The following is a 24,620-nucleotide window of genomic DNA, read 5'->3' as shown; positions in this document are numbered from 1 at the left end:
TACCATCTTGCTGATAACGTTTCTTTAGTCATTCAGCAACCCTGCAGCCTAAACCCCTGTAGGCGATCCACCCTTACAAAACTATTTATTTATAAGAAAATCCGGCCCACCAAGAGTTGCTAGACGGCCAATTCAGGAGGAAGCTATTAGGACCAGATGAATGAACTCTTTCGTGTTGCTTTTTCTGGGAAAACTGACTCATGCTAAAAAACTGAAACACGCCACTTGAGTCCGAGTGTGTCAAGGCACCATTTAAAGAATTTCACCGTATGTAGTTATAAGAACAATCAAAGAAGATTGCTGAATAACTAAAACTTATTTAAACAGGAGGAAGTTTGTCAGCGGACCAATCTGATGGATTTGTGATATATTAATAATGGATTTGTGATCATTTGTAGAGCAACAATAAATAAAGCAACAGTTTAAACAGATGCTGTAAACAGTCAAGTATCTGTTATCTGTCTAATTTATTGACGTCACATAGCATCGATAGTATATGGAGGACCGTATTATTATCCACAGATCTCAAACCTTCTTTAAAAGTGCTCAAGTTGTTAAAAATGCACAAAATGGTCACAGATGCTTTGTGTTTAAAAAAATTACAAGCAGTTTTTATGACCTAATTTTTAATATCTACTTTCTGTGTACTTCAAAAACCACTATTTATGTGATTAATAAAAGCTTAAAGCTGCATTAAAACAGTAAAACACTTCACTGATGGTGATCAGTCATAGCACCAAACATTTAAGATGATTCTCTTTATATAGAACCTTTTTTAGCATAAAGGGTTTCCTGGCAGACAAATAAAACAAATGAAAATCGTTTTAAGAGAGAATGAAAATGATCCAAGGCACGGTGCAATAAGAGAAAACATAACATATCATAACATAACTTAAATAAATACATACATAGTCTACTCCATCTCTTCCCAAAAGGCAAGTGTTTATGAAAATGTTAGGACACTACAAAAACAATATTAATATTATTCAAATTCAAAAAAGAAAAAAAAAAGAAAAGCATGTGTATTTTGTTACATACCAACATATCAGTCCGATCAGGTTCAGATGTTCATAAAACTGTCTCCCAAATAGTTACTGGATGAAACTCCACACGTCTTCCTCTGTCTTAAGTTTAACCTCTTTGGTTTTCATGAGTCATTTGAAAACAGTGAAAATATGACGACCGGATGTGTACTCCTGAAGAAGGCGTGAAGATTTATTCATAACATTTAGACCCTATTAACTCCATGACTAACAACCAATTTCCTATCGAGTGCGTCTATTTTTCAGCTGAAAATTACACCCGTGCGGATTTTGTAAAGGAAAAAATACTTTGCGCTCGTCTTGAAGATTGTCTTGTAGATAATTTCGTAACGTTTACTGAAAATCCCTGTGCGGTTTATGTTTGTGATCATGTGAAAGGAGGGGAAAGAGAGAAAAACAACTTTTACCAGAGAGTAGCTATTTCAGTGGGCAGCCCGATGTCAAAACTAACCCAAGCAGTGGGCAGAAAGACCTGACTCCCTCTCCATCCCTGAAACCCACTAGCACCAAGCCAAGACTCCTTTATTTTCACTAAGTTCCACAATTTACAAAATAAAAAATCCATTAAAACATTAGAATAGCCTTTGAGTACTTTTCAGTTAAGCAATCACTGCTTCTAAAAGATCAAGTAAAAAATCAGTAGGCCTAATAAAATAATAGTATATAATAGCATAGCCTAATAATATAATATAATATAATATAATATAATATAATGTAATATAATATAATATAATATAATATAATAAAATATATTAACAGAGTTGGGAGGGTTACTTTTAAAATGTATTCCGTTACAGTTACAAATTACTTCATAAAAAATTATTTAGTAACATAGCCTAATCCATGTTCCACGATATGAAAGTAATGATTTCTTTGGATTACTCCAAGGTCACATATGTAAATAAAGTCAGATAAAAAGCATCATCAAAGTACTTTTATTTAATTATGAATTTAAAATAAAAAACAATTAAAAAAAAAAAAAAAAAGCTATCTTGTATTGTTGCACAGCCCGTATCTATATTTATATAAAAGGCTATACAGACATCTAGTGGCTACAGTATGGCATTACAGATGGTTTTATTTTATTTTTTTTATTTCTTTAACATGTACAAGGAAAAAATATTGTAGTTTATACACAACATTAAAAAGACTACATATTAATCTATTTCAAAATATCAAGGCCGTGATCTTTCTTAATTTCACTGACTGACCCTGGGGCGTTAGTGGTGGGAATTCCCCTTTGTGGGGACTCTCGTGTTAAAGGATTAGTCCACTTTTAAATTAAAATTTCCTTATAATTTACTCACCCCCATGTCATCTAAGATGTCCATGTCCTTCTTTTTTCAGTCGAAAAGAAATTAATGTTTTTAATGAAAACATTCCAGGATTATTCTCCTTATAATGGACTTCAATGGTCTCCAAACGGTTGAAGGTCAAAATGACAGTTTCAGTGCAGCTTCAAAGGGCTTTAAACGATACCAGACGAGGAATAAGGGTCTGATCTAGCGAAACGATCAGTCATTTTCTAAAAAAAATAAATAAATAAATTAAATGTTAATACATTATATAAACAAATGAACGCCTTCAAGTGGTTCCGCCAAAACCGCACTTCTGTATTCTTCAAAAAGCTTACGCTGAATGTCCTACGCCACGTTCGTTCCGTAAGTTGAATAGGGAAGGTGTAGGACATTCAGCGTAAGCTTTTTGAAGAATACAGAAGTGCGGTTTTTGCATAACCACTTGAAGGCGTTCATTTGTTTATATAAAGCGCATACATTTAACTTTTTTTTAGAAAATGACCGATCGTTTCGCTAGATAAGACTCTTATTCCTCGTCTGGTATCGTTAAAGCCCTTTGAAGCTGCACTGAAACTGTAATTTTGACCTTCAACCGTTTGGAGACCATTGAAGCCCACAATAAGGAGAAAAATCCTGGAATGTTTTCCTCAAAAACCTTCATTTCTTTTCGACTGAAGAAAGAAATACATAAATAGCTTGGATGACATGGGGGTGAGTAAATTATCATGAAATTTTAATTGAAAAGTGAAATAATCCTTTAAAGTCCCCCTGTAGTCAATAATTTTATCCCTTAAAACTAATCTTTGATCACCAAAATTACATATAATCTTTTTTTTTTCTCCTGAGAAAAAAATCTTCATGCCTTAAAATAGCTTGAATGTAACTCTACACCCTTGCTTCATTTAACATACGCAGATCTATGAATATGCTAATTAGCTCCACCTCCTCTCATGCCAGCTCAGAGATCCACTCGGTCAACTTACTGAGGTAAACACTGCACAATGGTATCACTTTTTACAATGTCGGACACATAACGGTAATTAATATGATTAGCCTTTTGCTTGACTACATTTTCAAAAAGCTAATAATGTGTTGCTAATGTTACACGACTCCCTTGCTTCAGATCGGTCATAGTTAATGAAATGCTAAAGCCCACCGGCATGTTGATATGATTGGTTACAAGGTAGTTTGTGACGTCACAAACACCAGCGATTTCAAACCGCGGGTTTGAGACAGTCTTTAGATCACTGCCGTTTTAAATAGAAAATACTCAGTAATGGTGTTGACTGATGAATTTGCACATGGTTTGTCTTAAAGCATATTAAAAACACCACATAGACATATAAACAACATTAAAAACTTGATTTTCACCACAGGGGGACTTTAATTTCTACATTTTCCATCTCATTTTCTGCTAGAAAACTTACACTGCGATGCGAAAGTTTCGGTTCTGCACTCTTGCGAAAACTCCCGTTATAATCAAAGAAGCTAAACAAATCTGTTATTTACATCATGTCTACTTTGTTGGATATAATGAAAAGATTATTCATTAGAACTCCGTGAGCTCAACCTGAAAGAAAACTCTGTGTTTTGAGATTCGGACTAATTAACACCTCTGATTGGCCACTGAATTCATGTGCTCAACAGACTTTTCTGTGATTGCCTACAATGCTCAACGCGGCAAATACAAAACATTATGTTTTGCACCTGTTTGCACTCTCTTCAGACACGAATACGCACAGGACTGTTTGAATGCAGCCGCCTATCAGCGGTTATCTAATTAAGAAACACTGGTATCATCACATTTTTACAATTTCAGTATCTACTTTGTTACTTAGTTCCACTATCACCCCTTGTCACCTGCTGACACATCAGTCACACCGACGCCCTGAAAAGCTTTGTTCAAAAGAACATTATACATTTTCAAAATGGCTATAAATAGCTACAAATATATTATATTAGGCTATGTATAGGCTATTATCCATCCATTCTCCAAATCTCTTGTCCTACCACTGAAAAAAAGGGAAACGACTATTTTATTTAAAGTGCATTTTTATATTGGAATAATTGAAAATCATGTTTTCCGGTTTAAACCTGTTTTGTTAGGTATATGACTAAAACCAAATATCACTTTTCGCTTTTTCCCTGGGCCCAGTTGTTCAAAAAGTTTAATCTGGATTATCTACATTTGGAAATCCCATGTTCTGCTATCCAGGATCAAGTAATCCATCTTACGCTTGTGCTGGTTTTTCAAAGCAAAACTGAACTGGATCAACCTGATCCTACTGTCAAAAAGCACCGTCCTTCGGATGAGACGTTAAACCGAGGTCCTGACTCTCTGTGGTCATTAAAAATCCCAGGATGTCCTTAGAAAAGAGTAGGGGTGTAACCCCGGCATCCTGGCCAAAATTTGTCCATTGGCCTCTGTCCATCATCATGGCCTCCTAATCATCCTCATACACTGATTGGCTTCATCACTCTGTCTCCTCTCCACCAATAAGCTGGTGTGTGGTGGGCGTTCTGACGCAATATGGCTGCCGTTGCATCATCCAGGTGGATGCTGCACATTGGTGGTGGTTAAGGAGATTCCCCCTTCCGTATGAAAAGCGTTTTGAGCACCCAGAAAAGGTTACCAAATCTGGATTACCAGCTCCAAATGGGGTTTTTCATTTCCCAATGTATAGGCTGCTAGATAAAGAACAACAGGTAGAAGAGTCAATGTGGGTCACTTTAAGAGCTTTTATTTGAAGAGAAAGAAAACATTAACAAACACTCTCTTCCATTTTCAATTTCCTTGAAACAATCAGACCCCTATGGAGGCACTAAAGGGACATGGTGATGGGAAAAAAAATTAGATAGGAGGAAAATTATACAAGTTTTGCGCTCCCCAAGAAACCTTGCCTTCACTCGCAAAGAACTCAAATATTAAATTTTGAGAGCGCAGAGCTTCTCTGGGAATGCAAAATATTTGCATTAAAATATACTTTTAAGATTTGAAGTACATTACAGTACATATTCAGTACAATAAGCACACTTCCTTTTCACAGTGTCAGAAACGATAAACCGGTAGAGTCTGAGAACTTGAATTCATGTTTATCATCAGATCATCTGTATGCGTTTTAAACTTTGCAAGTTTAAGCATTCAAGTGGATTAAAACGGTTCAAGAGCAAACTAAAAAAAAAATAAGAAAGAGAACTCATTTCAGTAGATTCTTGACATCCATGTAGGCAACCTAGGATCTGGACATGATGGTCTGGTTTTACAGTAGTGGCCAAAAGTGATGTCTAGCAGGGATATTTGTTTTTAATTAACCAAAAGTTCAATTAAACCAACAGAATACGAGGCAAATATTTTATATATTTAAAATTATTTAAATATGAAGGAAGAACAAAACACTTAACTTGGGTAAGGTATACCTGACAAAAGTATTGTCAAAAACTACAGCTTCAGGTTTTATTTTTAATATGCAAAAAGCATGTTTTATGTTATAGCAGACAATATAACTGAAGGCAAAGAATCTCTGAATCAGATTTACACCAGATCAGAAAAGTCCAGACAGTTGATTTCAGAAACACTGTAGTACTGTAGTTTTCCAGATGTGTTTGCTACCATGTGTATCACTAGAATCTACAGTACAGCAGGGCAAAATGTGCTGATCAAGTACAAGTACAACACAACATTGTTCTGAACCATGTTTTTAGACACGTTGTTATTTGATGTGACAACCACATAAAACGTGGTTTGCTTTGCACTGGATCACTCTTTTGCTATACAGTGATAATTCAGCACTGATCTGTACTGTAACTAGTGTGTGCAATGAAAACTTTTTAAAGCAGTTCGTCAACTTCATATAGGATTTACTTATCTGGTGCTGGAAACAGCTGTTTATGAAGTTCTTCAGAAACATCAATCCTGGTTTTCCTTATTCAGTGAACATTAGCAGGACTCTATCACCCTCTACTGGAGAAAACATAAAGCACAGTCTCTCTGTAGAGAAGACCATCAGTGTGGTAAAACTGTGAATGCATAGATTTTTTGATCATTGAATGGTGTAGTTAAAACATCTACTAGCAGCAGCTAACTGCTAATGCTCACCAGACAAACCTTGTTCACTCCATGTAGAGTTGACATGCAGCTAAAATGTGCCACGGATTCAAGTCTTTTTGTTGATCTGGTCACATTTGGTGGCAGTGAATCGACTCTTGTAGGCTCTCACAACATGAGGAAAGGCTTGTGTGACCAATTTTAGCGACTATTTCTCTTTTCAGCCATGAGTCACACTGATTTACAAGGCTGTTTTTGAAAATGTTCTTCATAAACCTTAATGAAAAGGCATTACAGACTAAGTTAGATCGGGTCATTGTGGTGGTCTCAAAAATTCCCAAACTCTGTCCTCCTCTGGGCAGAGATCGAAAGGCGTGTGTGATCTTTTGTTCTTCACAACTCGCAAGGCTGGGAAGCGGTTCGCCAACAACTCACAAACCGTGAAATGCCTCTGTTCAGCAGCCTGTGTGCACAAACAATCACAACCCCAAAACCTTAATCAGGGTAGCAAAATATTTAATTTTTCAAAGGAATGAAAAGGAGGTAGTGAGGGATGGAATACAGTGTGTTCAATGGATTGTACTGATGTTTAAAAGGTTAGTTCACCCAGAAATGAAAATTCTGTCATTTATTACCATCATGTCATTTCAAAGACTTTTGTTCATCTTCGGAACACAAATCAAGATCATTTAAATGAAATTTGAGTGATTTCTGTACCTTCATTGACAGCTATGCAGCTACTCACACATCATTTCTGGTAAATGGAAGCTCAAACATGTTTGCTTGATGTTCGAGAACCAATGAGGTTCATTCTCGTGTTACGCAGCACATTTGAGCTTCAGCAAGAACCAATAAGGTTTGTTCTCGTGTTACGCAGCACGTTTGAGTTTCAGCAAGAACCAATAAGGTTCGTTCTTGTGTTACGCAGCACGTTTGAGCTTCAGCAAGAACCAATAAGGTTCGTTCTCGTGTTACGCAGCACGTTTGAGTTTCAGCAAGAACCAATAAGGTTCATTCTCGTGTTACGCAGCACGTTTGAGCTTCAGCAAGAACCAATAAGGTTCGTTCTCGTGTTACGCAGCACGTTTGAGCTTCAGCAAGAACCAATAAGGTTCATTCTCGTGTTACGCAGCACGTTTGAGTTTCAGCAAGAACCAATAAGGTTCATTCTCGTGTTACGCAGCACGTTTGAGTTTCAGCAAGAACCAATAAGGTTCGTTCTTGTGTTACGCAGCACGTTTGAGTTTCAGCAAGAACCAATAAGTTTCATTCTTGTGTTACGCAGCACGTTTGAGTAGGGCTGGGCGATAAACGATAACGATATGTATCGCGATAGACACGTGATCGATATCAATAAAAAATGTGTTCGATAAAACGTTCGATATTTTTTATTCTTCGTCGGAAGAAAACAGAGGTTGCGAAGCAAGTTTGGTTGCATTAACAAAGGCACTCACTTTCTGGTAACCTAGCAACGTAGGGAGTGACACGCTAACAGCCAATCATGTAACAGTATCAAGTTTGGTTGCGCCATATCGTTGTCTCGTGCTAGTCTGCTGGATTCCTCTTCAGTAACCGGCGACTGATAAGCAGAAAATGAGTGCCGCAGCGAGCGAGGAAATTGTAAATAAAAGAGGAAAAGTCAGCTCGCCAGTATGGCAGTTTTTTGGATATTATAAGTCTGACCGTAGTCAGACCAATGTCGTCTGCAAATTATGCAAGACCGTCGTCCCCGCCAAGACTGGTAATACCACGAACTTGATGTACCACCTTAGCCGTGCTCACCCTTTGGAGCACAGCCGTATTCAACCAACAACATCTGTAGCTGCAACACCGCACAACATTTAAATTATTTGAGTTTTCCATGGTTGTTGACATTTCTTAATAACTGAGGGGATTATGATCAGAGGAAGGTTAAGTTTAAAATAAAAATGTTTAAATGTAATATATTTTTCTCCTGGTCCTTATTTTAAATGGGTCATAAAAAATATCAATAATTATCGATATCGACCGATATGAAACACTAATATCGTGATACAGTTTTCAGCCATATCGCCCAGCCCTACGTTTGAGCTTCAGCAAGAACCAATAAGGTTCGTTCTCGTGTTACGCAGCACGTTTGAGCTTCAGCGAAAACCAATCAGGGTTGATCTCGCGCGTTGAACTTCTGTTTATGTTTGCTGATCAATGTTTATATGTGAATAAAAGCCTAAATTCAATCTGTTCATTTAAAGAGATTGTTTCTCTTCAGAAAATTTTGACTAAACTTCTCAATTTATGTACTCTTTGTGTACTTTTTGAAGTGTCAAAGTGGTAAAAGTAAGTAGCTGTCATTGACAGCTATCACTCAGATTTCATTAAAATATCTTCATTTGTGTCCCGAAGATAAACTAAAGTCTTACAGGTTTGTAATGACATGACGGTGAGTAATTAATTAAAGAATTTTCATTTTTGGGTGAACTATCCCTTTAACATACACTGTTCAGCTAATGAAACATTTTTCATAAAAAAAGGAGACAAAACTCCATAAAACAGATTTGTGAGTTAAGAAAATTCTGTGATCGAGGACCTTTATACAGTGCGTGTCATTGTAAAGACTGTAAGTCTACCCTCACAGCCTCGTTTTCATCCGCATTGAATTCAATATGCCGTCTAACCTAAGATCTATTACTTAGATCCAGCAAAACATGTTCTGCATTTAAAAAAATAGTTATATTAATAATTGAGTGAAATAAAATGAGGTCAATTCATCAAGTATAGCCATATTGACCAGTAGTACCTTATGAAGCGGTGTTGATCCATCATCATCAGTCAGACATGGATCGGCCCCACGGTCTAGCAGTAGCTTGAGCACATTGTGGTGGCCGCAGTAAGCCGCCCTATGAAGCGGGGTTGCCCCACCACGAGTCTGGGCGTTCACACAAGCGCCACAGTCCAGGAGTAACTCACACACTGACAGCTTACCTGCTCGACTAGCATAATGCTGCTCCAAAGAAAAATAAGATGTGTTTTATGCATTATGAGATGATCAAAATGATTAATGATTAGTGGTGAGTTATAAAATAAACAAACCAAAGCACTGTAGTTTGCCTGGTCCCTCATATTTGGATCAATCCCTTTTTTAATAAATGCCCTGACTCTCTCCACATCTCCATCCATTGCAGCTGACCAAATACCTACAAACAAGCGATTCACACGTTTTTGATATACCAATATGTTGTGATACGATGATATGAACATAAGCAGGTGATGCACCTCTCTCAAAGTCCATCTCCTCCAGAGTTTGATGCACGCTTGGTGTGGAGCGATGGGCACTACAGGTGCACTGACTTCCATGGGAATCCATCCTAAATGCCATATAAAGCAACACAGTTTTGGTACATATAAAGTGAAGTGTAAAGTGAATGCATGTTTAAATAACTGTTTGTGAAATAAACGCGGTTATATTTTATATAAACCGTATCAAAGATAAATCTCACATACTTTATACTGGTTATGGACACTAACTTAGTGACGACCAGTTCAGCTCTTGTTTACATTTAGCTGCCTGATAAAATATGTCAAATTATAATATGACGAACTTTTAAGTAAACGAAACGGTTCAATTACTGAACAACAACCAACCAACACCTATAAAAACTGTCATTACCTGCACACGAGCTCAAAAACACTGCGGATAGTGAAGAGATGTCCTGCATTCAACAAACGGGCGACATTTCAAAATAAAAGTCCTGCGTAGGCGACTTACCATTGAATCGTTTTGGTTGGGGTAGTCTTGAACCAGTTTGGGGGTTTTTTTTTAGTCAACAAATTTAGTTTTGTGAGCACATATGGGTATGCTGTTTGAGTGTCCACATTATTTTGACCATGTATAGAGAGAAAAATAAATTAGATTGATTTCTGAAGGATATTAGAAATAATCTTTCTAATATGCTAATTTGCTGCTCAAGAAACATTATTGATTAATATCCATAAAAATATTAAGGAGCACACCTGTTTTAAACATTAATAATAAGAAATTATTATTTTTTTAGCAGCAAATCAGCATATTAGAATGATTTCTGAAGGATCACGTGACACTGAAGACTGGAGTAATGATGCTGAAAATTCAGCTTTGATCACAGGAATAAATTACATTTTAAAATATATTCATATAGAAAACAGTTCTTTTAAATTGTAATAATATTTCACAACATTTCTGTTTTTACTGTATTTTTGATCAAATAGATGCAGCTGTGGTGAGCATAAGAAAAAATCTTACCGACCCCAAACCGTTGAATGTTAGTGCATATATATAAATATATACAGTATATATCCACACACATAAATAAAGACAGACAACAGGACAGACTTTGATTATAACAGTCTATTTATGGAAAACACTTCCGTAATAGAGTGCAACAGAGTTCGGTAAAGAGGGAACCGGTAGATCCTCCCCTCCACCACTTACATAAATACAGCCTGATACATAAATAAATAGCTTGCACCCTTTCCACAAGGGTCTGATATACATAGAGAATCACACTTAAAGTGCAAAAGTCTATTTTGATTGCCTTCATTTAACAGGATTGATGGAGTACCTACAATAACATTTGTAAATGAAAAACAACAGCATGTTTTATAACAAAAAAAAAAAAAAAAAAAAACTCTCAGAGATGGTTAAGTTTTCTTTCTTTAACCATGCAGCAAATAATCTAGGAATAGTTGAGCAGCACTAAGACCTAAGCTGCATTTTATAAATGTGCTACTTTATCAGTCTTATTACACACACTTTTTGCGCACAAATGCACAAAGTCAAGTTCTAGTTTACTGCTTCATATGTTCAAAATGTTCAAATGTTAACAAAACGTGGGACAGTATTGATGAACAAATGTTATATCATGATAAACATTAAGGAAGAACTGGATTTGATAATGACCCGAGAAACATCACATGAAAATTTTTGGTGTAGGTTGGTCACTTCAACATTTCACTTCATCAATTAAAATTAAAATTAAAAAAATGGGGAAAATAAGAACACTGAAAAGTAAAAAGCATAACATTTCCACATATTATATAGTGATATGATAAACCAGCATATATTGGCACCACAGGTTAATTATTGTGCATATTAACCAATGGCTAAATGTTATTACACAGTTATCAAAGATTAAATAGGTTTTGCAAAAATGCAGCAAAATGTGGTTTGCATTTGGTTGAAGTCTTTGCATGACTGCATGGATTCAAAAACTAAAAATGACTAAAAACTAGAACAGGGTTGTATGGGAGGTAGATCAACAAATGGCAAACCGAAAACCAAAATAAGCAAATAATTTTGTTTACATGTAAATGTAAAACAGAATTTGTAAGAGCTATATGTTTATGTTGCATATTTGAAACCAGAACTGTCAGTTATATGAGATGTTTAAGGTATATTACTCCATATTTTATATACAAAAAGCTACTATTATGAGTTTGTTTTGCCTGCAGTAAGCTGTGCAACAATAAGCCTTATCATAAATCGCCTATAATTCATTGATAAATCTAAAATTCAACAGATATATTTGGTTGTACTGATTGATTGAAATGTTGACTTCATTATTTGAGACAAAACACAACATGAAACGTATACATTCGAACAATAGTTCAACACAAAGCATAAATAAAAACAAAATCAAAAGCAATAACGACTTTTTTAAAATATTTGGAATCTCTACGATAAGCCTTCGCTATGTTGGCCATGACTACAGACCCTGGATGTGCACTAGTGCGTGAGAGTAAAGCTCAAAGAGTAGGGGTGGGCAAACCAAGTGCTAGTATTGCATACGGTTCCACAGGAGCGTGAAACGGAAAGGGGGTCGGGGTGAGGGAGTGCTGGCTGGTGTGGTTGCCGGGCACGGAGAAATGTAATCCGTTATCTCACACTTTGGGACATGTGCAGTGGAGTCAGCATCTCCTCAAAGATGGCACCTTTCACATTTGAACCACGCAGATTTGCTTCCTGTAGATCACAGCCTGAGAGATCGCAGTTCTGCACACATTACAGAAAACCTTGGTTTTTTCAGTGCTATAATGGTGTCATTATTTTAGCTATGACATTTAGTGTTGCTAGATGCCCCAAAATTACACACAACACTAGCTGCGTTTACATGGACCCTAAATAATCTGACTGTAATTGGACTAGTAGCACAGTCGGAATAAAAACGTCACATGTAACCTCGTCAATTAGAATAAATCGACCAGTGAATCGACAGGACATATAAGAACTTGATCTGATTAAAAAAAACTGAGACTGGAATGTTCTGTGCACTTGCAATGATGTAGAAATGGAGTAATGACGTACGACGTGTGGAATTATGGAGCTAGAAATATGACAAAACTGTTTGAATTGTGTAAATTTGAATTATAGACAAGTGTCATTTAAAGCTGCAGCCCGTAAGTTTTTCCTCTTTGTCGCCATCTCTGTTCGAATCCTGCAATTGCAGTTATTTGTGGAATTATCATCTTTACGTGGGTTGTGCATCGGCACGACTCCTCAGCGTGGATGAATCTAATGTTTGCTGTCAGTCACCGCACCGGTGTGGATACTGTACTTCAGAAACACAGATTCTACGTCTTGGAAGTATGACCAAAATAATAATTTTCACCAGAAAACGTCATCTGAACAAATAAGCAATAAATAGTGCTGCCAATGGTGATTAAATCTAACGATCACTTAGCTCATATCACATCAAACCGTGCAAATTATTATTATTGTTATAATTTGTTCTCAAATTGTTAATGTTAACAACATCAGCATTGCGTGACTGTGTATTTAGTGTGTATTAGCGTTACCTGTAGATTTCAATTTCTGTAGCCACTCACACAGTCCGAAGTCTTTTGCTTTTGACTACGGGTGAATCTTCAGTTGTCACTGATGATTGTCATGTGGACCTGATAAGTTTAATTATTGCTGTGAGAAAAGGCCATAAATGATCCACCATCCTCACGTGATTTAGCCTCCTAGCTGGGACTCGTTCTTTATGTAAACAGACGTGACGTAATGACGCAAAGACGATCGGCGGCATGCTCGAATTTCCCACGGAAACCCACCAGTACCATCCGAATTATAAAACATTATTACAAGCTTACCGTTGTGAATCAGGCTAAGGTAAGGAGACAGTTTTGAACACTGGCTGGTTATGTACTTGCTCAAAAATTGATTTAGATAATTGGATCATTTTTAGCCAAAATTAGTTACAAACTGCAGCTTTAACAGAATTGAATATTAAGTGCCATTTTACACAGTTTTGAATTTGAATTGAATTTTTTTTAAACTTGAATCCTCGTCATTTGATATTTAACAAAATTGAAAATTTTTATGCCATTATTTTCTACATATTTTCAAACAGTCCCCCCCCCAGCAGAAATATAGTAAGCTAATTATAGAGTTATGTGTGACTGTTACGCATACTAATCACTTCCATACTAAATACACTTAGTACTAAAACAAACAGGCCTAGCAGAGACCCCCAGAGAGACAAATGTCTCACGTGCTGAGAATTATTGCTACTCTGTAATTGGCCGATGTTCGACTTGAACCTCTACTCTTCCCTGTGGAAACCGGAAGTTGGACCTCTGACCTACTTTCAGTACAATCTGAATTTCTGCGTTTTGAATTTTAGAATATTGAATTTGGTGTTTTGATTTTGTTCTTCTTGAAAACTTGAAGCTGTATTTTTAAGAAGTGGATATTTGCATACTAAGAATTCAGAACAAAAAATACACAGTTTTAAAATACATATGTAGAAAATTATGCCATAAAAATTTTCCATTTTGGTAAATATCAAATGTCCAGGATTCGAGTTTTAAAAAAAATTCAAATTCAAAACTATATAAAATGGCACTTAATATTCAATTCTGTTAAATGACACTTGTCTTTAATTCAAATTCACACAATTCAAATCGTTTTGTCATATTTCTAGCTCCATTAAATGAGCTGTTGTTATTGAACGAAGTCGTGTCAATCTAAAATTCTCCTTCCACTCATCGTTTGTGAAAAGATGCAGGAAGCATTCCAGCAGTCTTTGCTTCGGACTCTCATCCACAGATGCCACGAATGTATAGGGATGAAACGATTACCGGTTTGACGATAAATCATGATATAATTCCTAATGATTAGTATTACCATTTCATATTTTAATTATCATTAAACCGCGATTTGAACAACTCACGATAAATAAATACTGTCCAGCAGTCTCACGCAGGCACAGCACACAGAGTAGTTTCGTTTTGTGTGAGAACATGGAGGAAAGTTGTGAGGTTTTAAAAGAGTGCTAAGAGAAATTATACGAATGAATATGAATTAATTAATTATATGAATGTACCTCTGAAGGTTCTGGCTGTCTTCAGAAAAGTTTCGATGGCATTTTGTTTTCATCTTCGCTCCATGTAATGCCCATAAAGTAGTGTTTATAATCGTAATGCTTCTTTGTTTATGGAGGTTACTGGGAAAATTTCTGCGGTTCCATAAGCGCCACCCAGTGTCAGAGAGTGGATTTACAGAGAGTTACATTTACATTCAGCCTGTGTGCAGTTTTTGTCTGGCCAAAAAACAGACAGAATTTGCATGAACCACTATAAATTTTAACTGGTTGATGAAAAACAAGCTTTTGTGGATTCTACAATTTTGGATGAGGCATCTAGAACTATTTATGGAGCAGATAAAATACCTATAATCATTTTGACTTGACCCTTTTCTTTATCTAAAGGCTGAAATGTGAGGCTTACCATTTTATGAAACGTTTTTCAAAGCTTTATTTGAACATTTCGTATATGTTATTAGACAAATAGTTGTCAGTCATGTTGTCATTTGAAATCAGGACATCATTGATAATGTTATGTTATTAGTGTTTTATACAAAAAATATGTACTTCTATTTGTTTGTTGATTTTAAATGTAAAAATTGGTGAACTGATTTACGTGTCAGTACTTTTTGAACATTTCCAGTACATTTTAACAATACCATGACAATATTGATAACCGTGATTATTTTGGTCACTTTAATCGTGATAAGAAATTTTCATACCGTTTCATCTCTAGTTTGGAACTTGAAGGTGAGTAAATGATGACAAAATTTTCATTTTTGGGTGAACTGTCCCTTTAAGGCTGCTTTTTAAAACAATGGAAAGGAGGATGGTTAGAATGCGACAACAGAGGAAAACTATTCGTGCAGTGTGCGCATGTCAAGAGATCAAATCTGATTTGAAGCTTGTGACATAAACACACACATTAACCCGATCACTTTATTTAGCATTCATGTAAACACTGTTCAGATTCATCAATCGGAATTAAATCATTCAAACAAAAGGTGTCCATGTAAACGTAGCTACTACACCCTCACCTCAAGATCTGTGCCGGCTAAGGTAGCACCTCGCAGGTTACAGTTCTTCAGCTTAGCATTCTTCAGCGTAGCCACACGCAGATTAATACCAGTCATCTGACTGCCCTCCATGTCAACTCCTTTCAGATTAGCCCCTAAAGCGCACAGAGAATACACTAATTAACTAAATACAAACAAAAACATGACAATGCAACATTAATGTGGCACAATTTTCATTAACAATGATATTATATGACTAATTCTGTGTGCAGGAGTTTTACCCTCTAGATTGGCCTTGAGCCCAGAGGGATCCTCAAAGTTACATCCTTTAAGGGACGCTCCCTCTGCGTTGGAGCAGAGCATCTTCACGCCCTGAAGATTAGCACCCTGGAGCACATGATTTTTTAAGAAAGTGATCAATATCAATTCAAGAGGATTAAAACCAAAAGAAAGCAAGAGATGGTCAGCTCACATCCAGGTTGGCTCCAGAAAGGTCCGCTCTCTCCAGGTTTGAGCAGCACAGGTTTGCATAGGTGAGATTGCAGCGACTCAGATTTGCCATCTTAAAATTAATATAGCGCAAATCCAGCCGAGAAAGGTCCGCTCCACTGAAATTAAGACCCTGAGAGGGAAAAAGACACCTCAATACAATACATCAGACCCTACTCAGGTGAGGAAAAGTAATACAAAAGTAATGTAACACATTACTTTCTATAAAAAGTAACTAAGTAACGTAATTAGTTACTTTTTTTAGAGAGTAACACAATATTGTAATGCATTACTTTTAAAAGAACTTTCTAACTACCGCAATCCTTAGTAAATCCAATACAATCTCATGGCAATTCGTAACTATTTTACATTTTGGCAAATAGGTGGTTAATTTGTATGAATTTGTACGATTTTGCATGATCTGCTTATGCCCCAGTGGTGGTAAGGTTTAGGAGTGCGGTTAGTTGTGGACCTTCCTTACTTTTTTCTAAAAATCAAACATTTTCATACGATTCACAACGTACAAAATCATGCGAAATCACCACCTCAATAAAATAGTTATGTTTTCCTGTGAGATTGGGTTGGTAAATCACTTTGCATAATCCATTTAAATATTCCCCGCCCATAAGTTTAAGTGGTCTGAAAGGGAAATAAGGTCAGGCTCAAAAATAACTGTCTCCACACCTTTTCAGCGCTAATTTCTCACTGCGTGTCTCTGGTAAATCCGGACAGTAGTTTTTAATGCCAAAAGAGGGTTTGCAGTGGCGGGTCGCCAAGTAAGACATATTTTGTTGATCCTGGAGCAACATTCCTGTCTGAAAACATAGTCCTAAGTCTATCCCTATCCTAACCCTGACCATAGCTTATGCCTAAAACACCTGACTAAACAATTACAAAACAAAAGTCTTCAACCTGACAGCGTAGCTCTGATTTGGTTGGTGTAGCCAGCAGGAAACGAACAAATTCTTTCCGTGAAAGTGGAGAGTGGTCTTCAGGTGGATGAGAATTCTGCATGACATGGAAAAAATAAATGAAATTAAATATATGCATGTACACAACCTCTCAAAAGCTTTCAGTTTTATTTTTGAAAGAAATTACTACTTATATTCATTACAGATGCATTAAATTGATACAAATATGAAGCGGCACAACTCTTTTCAACATTGATAATAATAAAAAATAAGCATCAAATCAGCATATTAGAATGATTTCTGAAGGATCATGTGACACTGAAGACTGGAGTAATGATGCTGAAAATTCAGCTTTGATCACAGGAATGAATGACATTTACAATATATTACAATAGAAAACAGTTCATTCAAATTGTAATAATATTTCACAATATTACAGTTTTTAGTGTATTTTTGATCCAATAAATGCAGCCTTAGTGAGCATACTAGGGCTGGGTAAACAATATTGATTTCTCGATTTTAATCGATTCTCATTTTTACGAACCGATATCGATTCTTAAATCCCAAGAATCGATTAGTCTAGTCTGTTTTCAGTTGATGAATGAACAGAACATGTAGCGCGCCTCCCATCCAATAAATCACAATATTCTTTGTGCTTTGTTACTTTTGATATGAAGCAAAGTCTCAGATTTCAAATGACGTCCATCTTATTATGAGATTCAAAAAAATAAATACCGTTTTGGCGCTGTTTAATGTGACGTGACAGATCGCTTTAGCGCCTCAGTTAAAGAGAAGCGGCAGCACGAGTGCATGTGAACATCCTCTCCTCCGCTTTAATACCAGTTACAGCGCAAAATAAACATGAATAAACATCTGAAGGTATGTTCAAATATACAGTACAACTTACCGAAATCCGTATCATGTCTCGTGTAATAGTTCGCTGAGTGTTTCAACCGCGGAAATACGTCAATAAAACAGCTTGTAAACAATGTCACGTAACGTCACATTTACCTCAGAAAAACACATTCAGTGACCATTAACTCGTTAGTCAGCTAGAAAAGTGAACTCTAGAAAGCAGCATTCTGATAAATATAGCTATGAACCATTACATATTCATTATAATGTTCTTCAATATTTAATGCATGTTTGAATAAATTAGTTGTGACAGCCACGATTTATGTTTATATTTAAAAAAAAAAAAAACAAAAACGAATTGGAGTAGAAATATGATTATGTAATTCTAAACTTTATTTATTATAAAAAACATTGAGTGTAATTTAAGTGTTTGTATATAAATAAGTAAATTTAACCTTCAGTATTATTATAGTAGTACCAACTGACTCCCATGTGTAGTTTACAGCATTAGTTGAGAATTTTTTTTCCTCTAGAAAATTTGTATGTAATTTGCATGTAACTGATATACTACATCCAAAATAATTGATATTGAATCGAATTGAATCGAAATTGTAATCGAATCGAAAGCATGTGAATAGTAATCGAAGCGAATCGTGAAAATTGTCTCAATACCCAGCCCTAGAGCATACGAAGAAAACTTTTGAAAGGTAGTGTATCTGTATTATATATATATATATATATATTAACAAGAAAAACCTTCCGTTCTAATACCTTAATGGCGACTTCTAGCTGCTCTGCCAGTTGCTCTATTCCAAAGAATCGAGCTTCTTCCAGCACTCCTATAAAACATAAAAACATTCCACAAACTAAAGAATAAAAATGACTTGATATGACAAGAATACGTTTTCACTATTAATTATAATTATTTATTGAACAATGGTGTTTTTTATTTAGGACTGCAACAACTAATCGATAAAATCAATTATTATCGATAATGAAAATAATCAACAACGAATTTGCAATAATTCTGACTAAAATATTACACATTTTGCTAAAATATTTTTTGCTAGAAATTAAGTATAGGTTTAAAATTCTACATGTTACACAAGTAATCATATTTATGAGATCAGTAACAGTAAAGCCACTATTATTAGCTCATTAATGTAATATAATTACTATGTTCAGACGAGTGAATGTGTGTGCAAGAACATTTTGTGCTTTTGTTTTTGTTTATTATCATTTTTAATTTAGTCGTTTTCATTTCTGCTTTAAAATAGTAAGCAATCAGTTGATTTTAGGTTTAAAATGTAATGTTTGTATTTTAACCCTTTTTTGCTTATAATGTACAGTATAGCCTACATTCACTATATGTGACCCTGGAGCACAAAACCAGTCATAAGTCACACGGGTATATTTGTAGCAATAGCCAACTATACATTGTATGGGTCAAAATTATCGATTTTTCTTTTATGCCAAAAATCATTAGGATATTAAGTAAAGATCATGTTCCATGAAGATATTTTGTATATTTCCTACCGTAAAAATATAAAAAATCTATTTTTGTGAGTGGATATGCATTGCTAAGGACTTCATTTGGACAACTTTAACGGCGATTTCCTCAATATTTTGATTTTTTTTTGCACCCTCAGATTCCAGATTTTCAAATAGTTGTATCTCGGCCACATATTGTCCTATCCTAACAAACCATACATCAATGGAAAGCTTATTCATTCAGCTTTCAGATGATTTTTGAAATCACAATTTCAAAAAAATCAACCCTTATGATTGGTTTTGTGGTCCAGGGTCACATATTTGTTTTCATAGGTTTTATATTACACATTGTGTGGAGGACAGCACTGGAAAGGATGTGGAATAACATTGTTTAAAATAATGAATTAAAATTCATTTATAATAAAAAAAATGGTAATGTATAATATTATTTTTTTTAAACCGATTATTCGAAGAAGGAAAAAAAATCGACAGATTAATCAATTATCAAAATAATCGTTAGTTGCAGCCGTACTTTTATGAAATATTTCTATTGCTGTTACTTTCTAAAAAAAAAAAACTGGCCTTGAATTACAGTGATTTACCAAGATTAAAACTTACTGCAATAATCTACACCCCAAGCCTGAATGTATAGTATATCTAATATGCTATCTAATGTATACCTAATAAACTTGATGAGAACTAAAAATGCTTTAGTAAACATTCAGGCCTCACTCACCGAGTAAGTTTATTCCTTCATTGACAATGATCTGGCCATGCCTCAGGTAATTCAGGATGGGCTCAAAGTACTCTGGGCTGCGATCAATGAGGTAAGCCCCTCGTTCATCCTGCTTATTACCCCATTCATCTGCAGATCAAGAAAGTGGGAAAGAACTTTGTTATAAGTGTGCTACAAACTAATTCACAATTTGATGAACCAGCAAAACAAACAATGCTTAAATCCATCAGTGAGTGTACAGGAACTAAACTTACCCTTCTCTCTGAACATGTGTGCCAGCATGCTGTCAGGCTCCTTACTCACAAGAGTACTCCTTAAACAAGAGCAAACACAGAGACAGACTTCAGAATGACACCTAAAGAACACACCGCTGCAGACTAGTGTTGATTCAGTATTATTTATATACTATTGTACATTTGTTAATATTTTGAATGAGCTATTTTTATATTTTCAGTTTTAATTTAAAGTCCCCCTGTGGTGAAAATCAAGTTTTTAATGTTGTGTATATGTCTATGTGGTGTTTTAATATGCCTTAAGACAAACCATTTGCAAATTCATAAGTCAACACCATTGCTGAATATTTTCTCCTAAAAACTGCAGTGAAAAAAAAAGACAGTCTCAAACCCGCAGTTTGAAATCGCTGGTGTTTCTTACATTACAAACTACCTTGTAACCAATCAATCACGTCAGCGTGCCAGCGGGCTTTAGCATATCATTAACAGTGAACTAGCAGGGGAGTCTCGAGAGAAGCCAGGTATATTTTTCTGTTGATATGAAAAATCATGTATCCAACATTTAGCAATATAGCAGGTGAATTATGTATATGATGTATATTACAATGTTTTGATGAACTATACGCCTTTCTCCACTGACGTTCAAAGTTCCTCAAAGTGTTTGTAAGGATACTGAGTGTTAGAAACATGGTTTGTGTAACATTAGCAACACATTATTAGCTGTTTGATAACATAGTCAAGCAAAAGTCTAATCATATTGATTACCGTTATGTGTGCGTTGTGGTTAAAAGTGATACCATTGTGCAGCGTTTACTACAGTAAAGTTGACCCGAGCAGATCTCTGAGCTGGTGTGAGTGGAGGCGGGGCTAATTTGCATATTCATGAGTCCGCGTATACTAAATGAAGCAAGGGTGTAGAGTTACATTCAAGCTATTTTAAGGCATTTTTTTCACAATTTATTTTCATCATTTTGACCCTTCCAGACAAATTTATCACTGCAAACATCTATGACAGTTTTAACTTGGCAATGCTGTCAAATGACCATGGTATAGACCTTATTCACATCAGGATGTGAGGGATAGACATACATCTCTTCAGTGGGTTGTATAGTTATTTAATGCGTTTTTGGAGTGTTCTGCTGATAAAACACTGCAAAAATATCTTTCAGAGAAATTTCAGTAGACAAAAAACCCTAGACAACATGAGCTGTGGAAAATTATAAGTAATCTGGGAGATTTATGCAGCTTTTTACAGTGGATGCCATTGAAAATATGGTAATCTACCCCTCACAGCCTCCCTTTCTTTCATACCTGTCATGGTGCTGCTCTGAGTAAGGTCTATAAGCGGGATAATCCACGGCTAGCTGTGAATTAAACAATTTGAATGCCTCGCGTCAGGCGGTTCTTTGCCTCCGCATTGTGCATTAAAATGCCGTGGATTAACCCTTACTTATTTTATTTCAGCTTTATTTCAATTAACGAAAACAATTTTAATCCTTTAGTTTTAGTTTACAATATAAATACTGCAGACAACAAAAATGCTATTGCACTTTAAAGGTTCCCGCTCTAAAATCTGGTTTAATGAGCCATATTCAAAGTTGTGGTAAAATACATGACATATTATGCACACCTGTGACTGCATATGTTATTATACATTCCATTCTATATTATTATAACTTTATTTTTTCAACATTGCTGTTGATCATACTGTATTAATATAGCCACTCAAGACTAAGCATTACTGTGATTTTACTATAGTTAAGACGGCTTCCTTCTTGCCTAAAAACTCCTCAAATCACAGCCTTTCATGACTTTTGCTTTATTTCCTTTCACTTATATATTAATTTACAAAAAATATCTATTACAGTAAATTACAGTAGTAACTTAGTAGTAAAGTAGTTACAGTAATGAATAAGAACTTGATATTTTAAGTTGAAAGTTACAGTAAGCCAACAAAACAGCAGCAAATCATGCTGCGTGGTTACCTAGTGGTTGTGAAAAGCCGCCCACCAATATTCAGCGTCAGCCAATCAGTGTGTGATCCTGAGATGTCATCTGACGTTTTCCCATCACTCTGAGGATCTAAAACACAAACACAGTCATAGTTTTACACACTGACCTATATGTACACCTTCAGTTTCACTGAACAATGATAATACATTTTATGCAAAAGCGCTTGTGTTCCCTGGGAACCCAACTCGTAACCTTGGCATTCCAAGCAGAATATTCAACCAGCTGAACTACAGGGAAAACAAAATGACGCTGACTCACCGATGAAAGGGTCTCCTTCTGACACATATAGCACATCATCATCTCTGTGGATTACATGCATAATAATCAGTCAGTACTTCTGACACGTTAGCTCTCATTTGCCTATCCCACACAAGAATCAAGTTCAAGGCTCGCTGTAATCGGTTACACTTCATTTTGATGTTCCCATTTAGAGTGACGCTACGATTACTCTAATGAGAGTTAGATGACATGTAGTTGCAAAGTTACCTATAGTCAACAGAATGTCTAAAGGGGACCATCAAAATAAAGTGTTACCCATCAAAGTTTTCCATAATGTTCCCACCATTGTCTTTCCTAAATGAATGAATAACAGTTTAAGAATGCCAATGCATCCGTACCTGATGAGCGCAATGTCATCTATAAGACCACCTTTCCCATTATAAAGGTTACAAGCCCTGATTCCCAATTTATTGCTGGCGACTGACAAAAGATCAGACAGAGTCCCATAAACAGCTACAACCTACAAAAGAAACAAAGACATGAAGAAGGCATTAATATTGCAATGTTTGCATTACAGTGTGTTAGACTGTTTATTACAATAATTATTATGACAACACTTTAAAAAGTAGTTAACTACATTAGTTAACATTAGAAGCATTTTTAATCTCAGTTAATGCTAATTTCAACATTTAGTAATACATTATTAAAATCAAAAGTTGCATATGTTAGTATTATTTAATGGATCTGCGCTGATATGAACTAAAAGTGACCAGTTATATTTTTATTAACTAATACTAACAAAGATTAATAAATATAAAACTAATGTATTGCTCATTGTTAGTTAATGCATTAACTAATAAATAATAATAATGTGGAGTGAATAAAGCAATCTACTATTATTGAATATTTCAATAAATATTATTATTTTAACTGAATATAAATGTTTTAATATTACAAATGTATATAATAAAAATAGTTTAAACTATAAATTTATTGCCGTAACTAGTTGCTGTTGGTAACGTCAATAAAATAAAGAACTGCAATTACGAGGTATAGTAATAAACAATAATGTTAAAATAACAGTAGAGCGAGCTCTTATGTGGCCTTACGCATATCGTCAGGAGTAAAATGACAACTTAAATGTTTAGAGTTGCAAGCTATCTAGTACTTTCCTAAATAAAGTCAGGCACTTAGTAGGTTTCGTGGCATTAACAGGACATCTCAACACTTACTGGAGTTGAGCAGCTAAACGTGCACTGCGTGTGTTCACTCACCTTGCCATTTTTGGAGGTTCCGTTGACAAAGAGCGTCACCCTTCGCATGCTTTGTTTGCACTAATTTAAAGTATTAACTGTACAAATATTAATAAATTAATATCTCGCTAACTTATCTATGTATTAAACTAATACCTATGTAAAGAGAGTAGGAAGAACCAACCTAGCTACATTGTACCAAGATGACGACGAAGAAGCTGTCAAATCAAAATGCGAATACTGTTGCCGACCTCGATGATTGACCAATCACAGGACGCGTTTCATAAACTGGGCCTGCGGTTCGGACCAATCGGACACAATTGTGGTGATGGTCATTCTAATGAAAAACTTGCCTGGTGAGAATGGAATTTTGACGCAAGGGAAATGATTACCTCAGTGACTGTGGGCTGCTCCAGTCAAACTACTCATTCATTACAGACTGCGGGGTAGATTCTGGAAGTCTCAGCCTGTGATAGACTGTAAACAAACTGTCAAGCTGAGGTAAAAATGTAAAAAACCAATCCAAATACTCTAATACGTATGCAGAAATTTGAATTGTATAAACTCTCGGTGGGTGGGGGGATACAATACAAAATTAAAAAAAAAAATAAAGAAAGAAAATTATTACGATTGTTTCAAATGATATATGCTACGGTTGAGCCTTTTTATACACTAGAGGGCAGAGTAGGACATCTTT

At 35.5% G+C, this 24,620-nt stretch overlaps 3 protein-coding genes and 1 long non-coding RNA gene across 21 annotated transcripts in view; 1 reads left to right on the top strand and 3 right to left on the bottom strand.

Annotated features, from left to right (window-relative positions):
- Window positions 1–1,630, bottom strand: part of fgfr1a (fibroblast growth factor receptor 1a) — a 128,712-nt gene extending 127,082 nt beyond the window's left edge. For 2 of the 11 annotated variants that reach the window (XM_051901865.1, XM_051901864.1), the window contains exon 1: window positions 1,039–1,620. The gene's annotated coding sequence lies outside the window, so the exon portion shown is untranslated. Of the gene's footprint in view, window positions 1–1,038 lie in introns of all 11 variants that reach the window. The other 9 variants (XM_051901869.1, XM_051901873.1, XM_051901863.1 and 6 more) reach the window with 7 other exon arrangements.
- A 2,745-nt stretch (window positions 1,631–4,375) lies between these two features.
- ankrd39 (ankyrin repeat domain 39) lies at window positions 4,376–10,107 on the bottom strand. 7 transcript variants are annotated; one of them, XR_007931140.1, is made up of 6 exons: window positions 10,033–10,107; window positions 9,639–9,730; window positions 9,456–9,559; window positions 9,163–9,366; window positions 6,438–6,849; window positions 4,376–6,329 (listed from the first exon to the last, which is right to left on the bottom strand). XR_007931140.1 is itself a non-coding variant. In XM_051901880.1 (5 exons), the coding sequence occupies exons 2-5, from the start codon at window positions 9,727–9,729 to the stop codon at window positions 6,700–6,702; spliced, it is 549 nt and encodes a 182-aa protein (XP_051757840.1). In that variant the 5' UTR covers window position 9,730; window positions 10,033–10,107; the 3' UTR covers window positions 4,376–6,699. The 7 variants fall into 7 exon arrangements, 1 of the variants encoding a protein (XP_051757840.1); XR_007931142.1 differs by having other exon boundaries at window positions 4,376–6,302; XR_007931143.1 differs by having other exon boundaries at window positions 4,376–6,299.
- LOC127516942 (uncharacterized) lies at window positions 6,858–7,508 on the top strand. Its single transcript, XR_007931146.1, has 3 exons — window positions 6,858–7,191; window positions 7,345–7,395; window positions 7,447–7,508. It is a non-coding gene; the product is annotated as an uncharacterized LOC127516942 (long non-coding RNA).
- A 627-nt stretch (window positions 10,108–10,734) lies between the features above and the next one.
- On the bottom strand, window positions 10,735–24,154 carry kctd9a (potassium channel tetramerization domain containing 9a). Of its 2 annotated transcripts, XM_051901879.1 has the most exons (13): window positions 23,945–24,154; window positions 23,069–23,190; window positions 22,710–22,753; window positions 22,424–22,520; window positions 20,460–20,518; window positions 20,206–20,334; window positions 18,750–18,817; window positions 17,125–17,220; window positions 16,196–16,345; window positions 16,005–16,110; window positions 15,745–15,878; window positions 15,430–15,512; window positions 12,247–12,393 (listed from the first exon to the last, which is right to left on the bottom strand). In XM_051901879.1, exons 1-12 carry the CDS (start codon window positions 23,990–23,992, stop codon window positions 15,504–15,506), a joined length of 1,062 nt encoding a protein of 353 aa, XP_051757839.1. In that variant the 5' UTR covers window positions 23,993–24,154; the 3' UTR covers window positions 12,247–12,393; window positions 15,430–15,503. The 2 variants fall into 2 exon arrangements, with proteins under 2 accessions (XP_051757838.1, XP_051757839.1); XM_051901878.1 differs by lacking the exon at window positions 15,430–15,512 and having other exon boundaries at window positions 10,735–12,393; window positions 23,945–24,152.
- Window positions 24,155–24,620: the final 466 nt, after the last annotated feature.

This window comes from Ctenopharyngodon idella, chromosome 8, assembly GCF_019924925.1.
Source record: "Ctenopharyngodon idella isolate HZGC_01 chromosome 8, HZGC01, whole genome shotgun sequence".
Classification (NCBI taxonomy): Eukaryota; Metazoa; Chordata; class Actinopteri; order Cypriniformes; family Xenocyprididae; genus Ctenopharyngodon; species Ctenopharyngodon idella.
Note: the sequence above shows the minus strand (reverse complement) of the source record. Positions and strands in the feature narration are given on the sequence as shown.

Coding starts and splice junctions, on each gene's coding strand:
- kctd9a (XM_051901878.1), bottom strand. CDS start 23,992: ATGCGAAGGGTGACGCTCTTTGTCAACGGAACCTCCAAAAATGGCAAG. Junction 18,818..20,205: donor TGAAGGAATAAACTTACTCG/GTGAGTGAGGCC, acceptor TATGTTTTATAG/GAGTGCTGGAAGAAGCTCGA. Junction 15,879..16,004: donor GCTCAAGGCCAATCTAGAGG/GTAAAACTCCTG, acceptor TGTGCGCTTTAG/GGGCTAATCTGAAAGGAGTT.
- ankrd39 (XM_051901880.1), bottom strand. CDS start 9,729: ATGGATTCCCATGGAAGTCAGTGCACCTGTAGTGCCCATCGCTCCACA. Junction 9,560..9,638: donor GGAGATGGACTTTGAGAGAG/GTGCATCACCTG, acceptor GCTTGTTTGTAG/GTATTTGGTCAGCTGCAATG. Junction 6,850..9,162: donor GATCAACACCGCTTCATAAG/GTACTACTGGTC, acceptor TTGTGCACACAG/GCTGCTGAACAGAGGCATTT.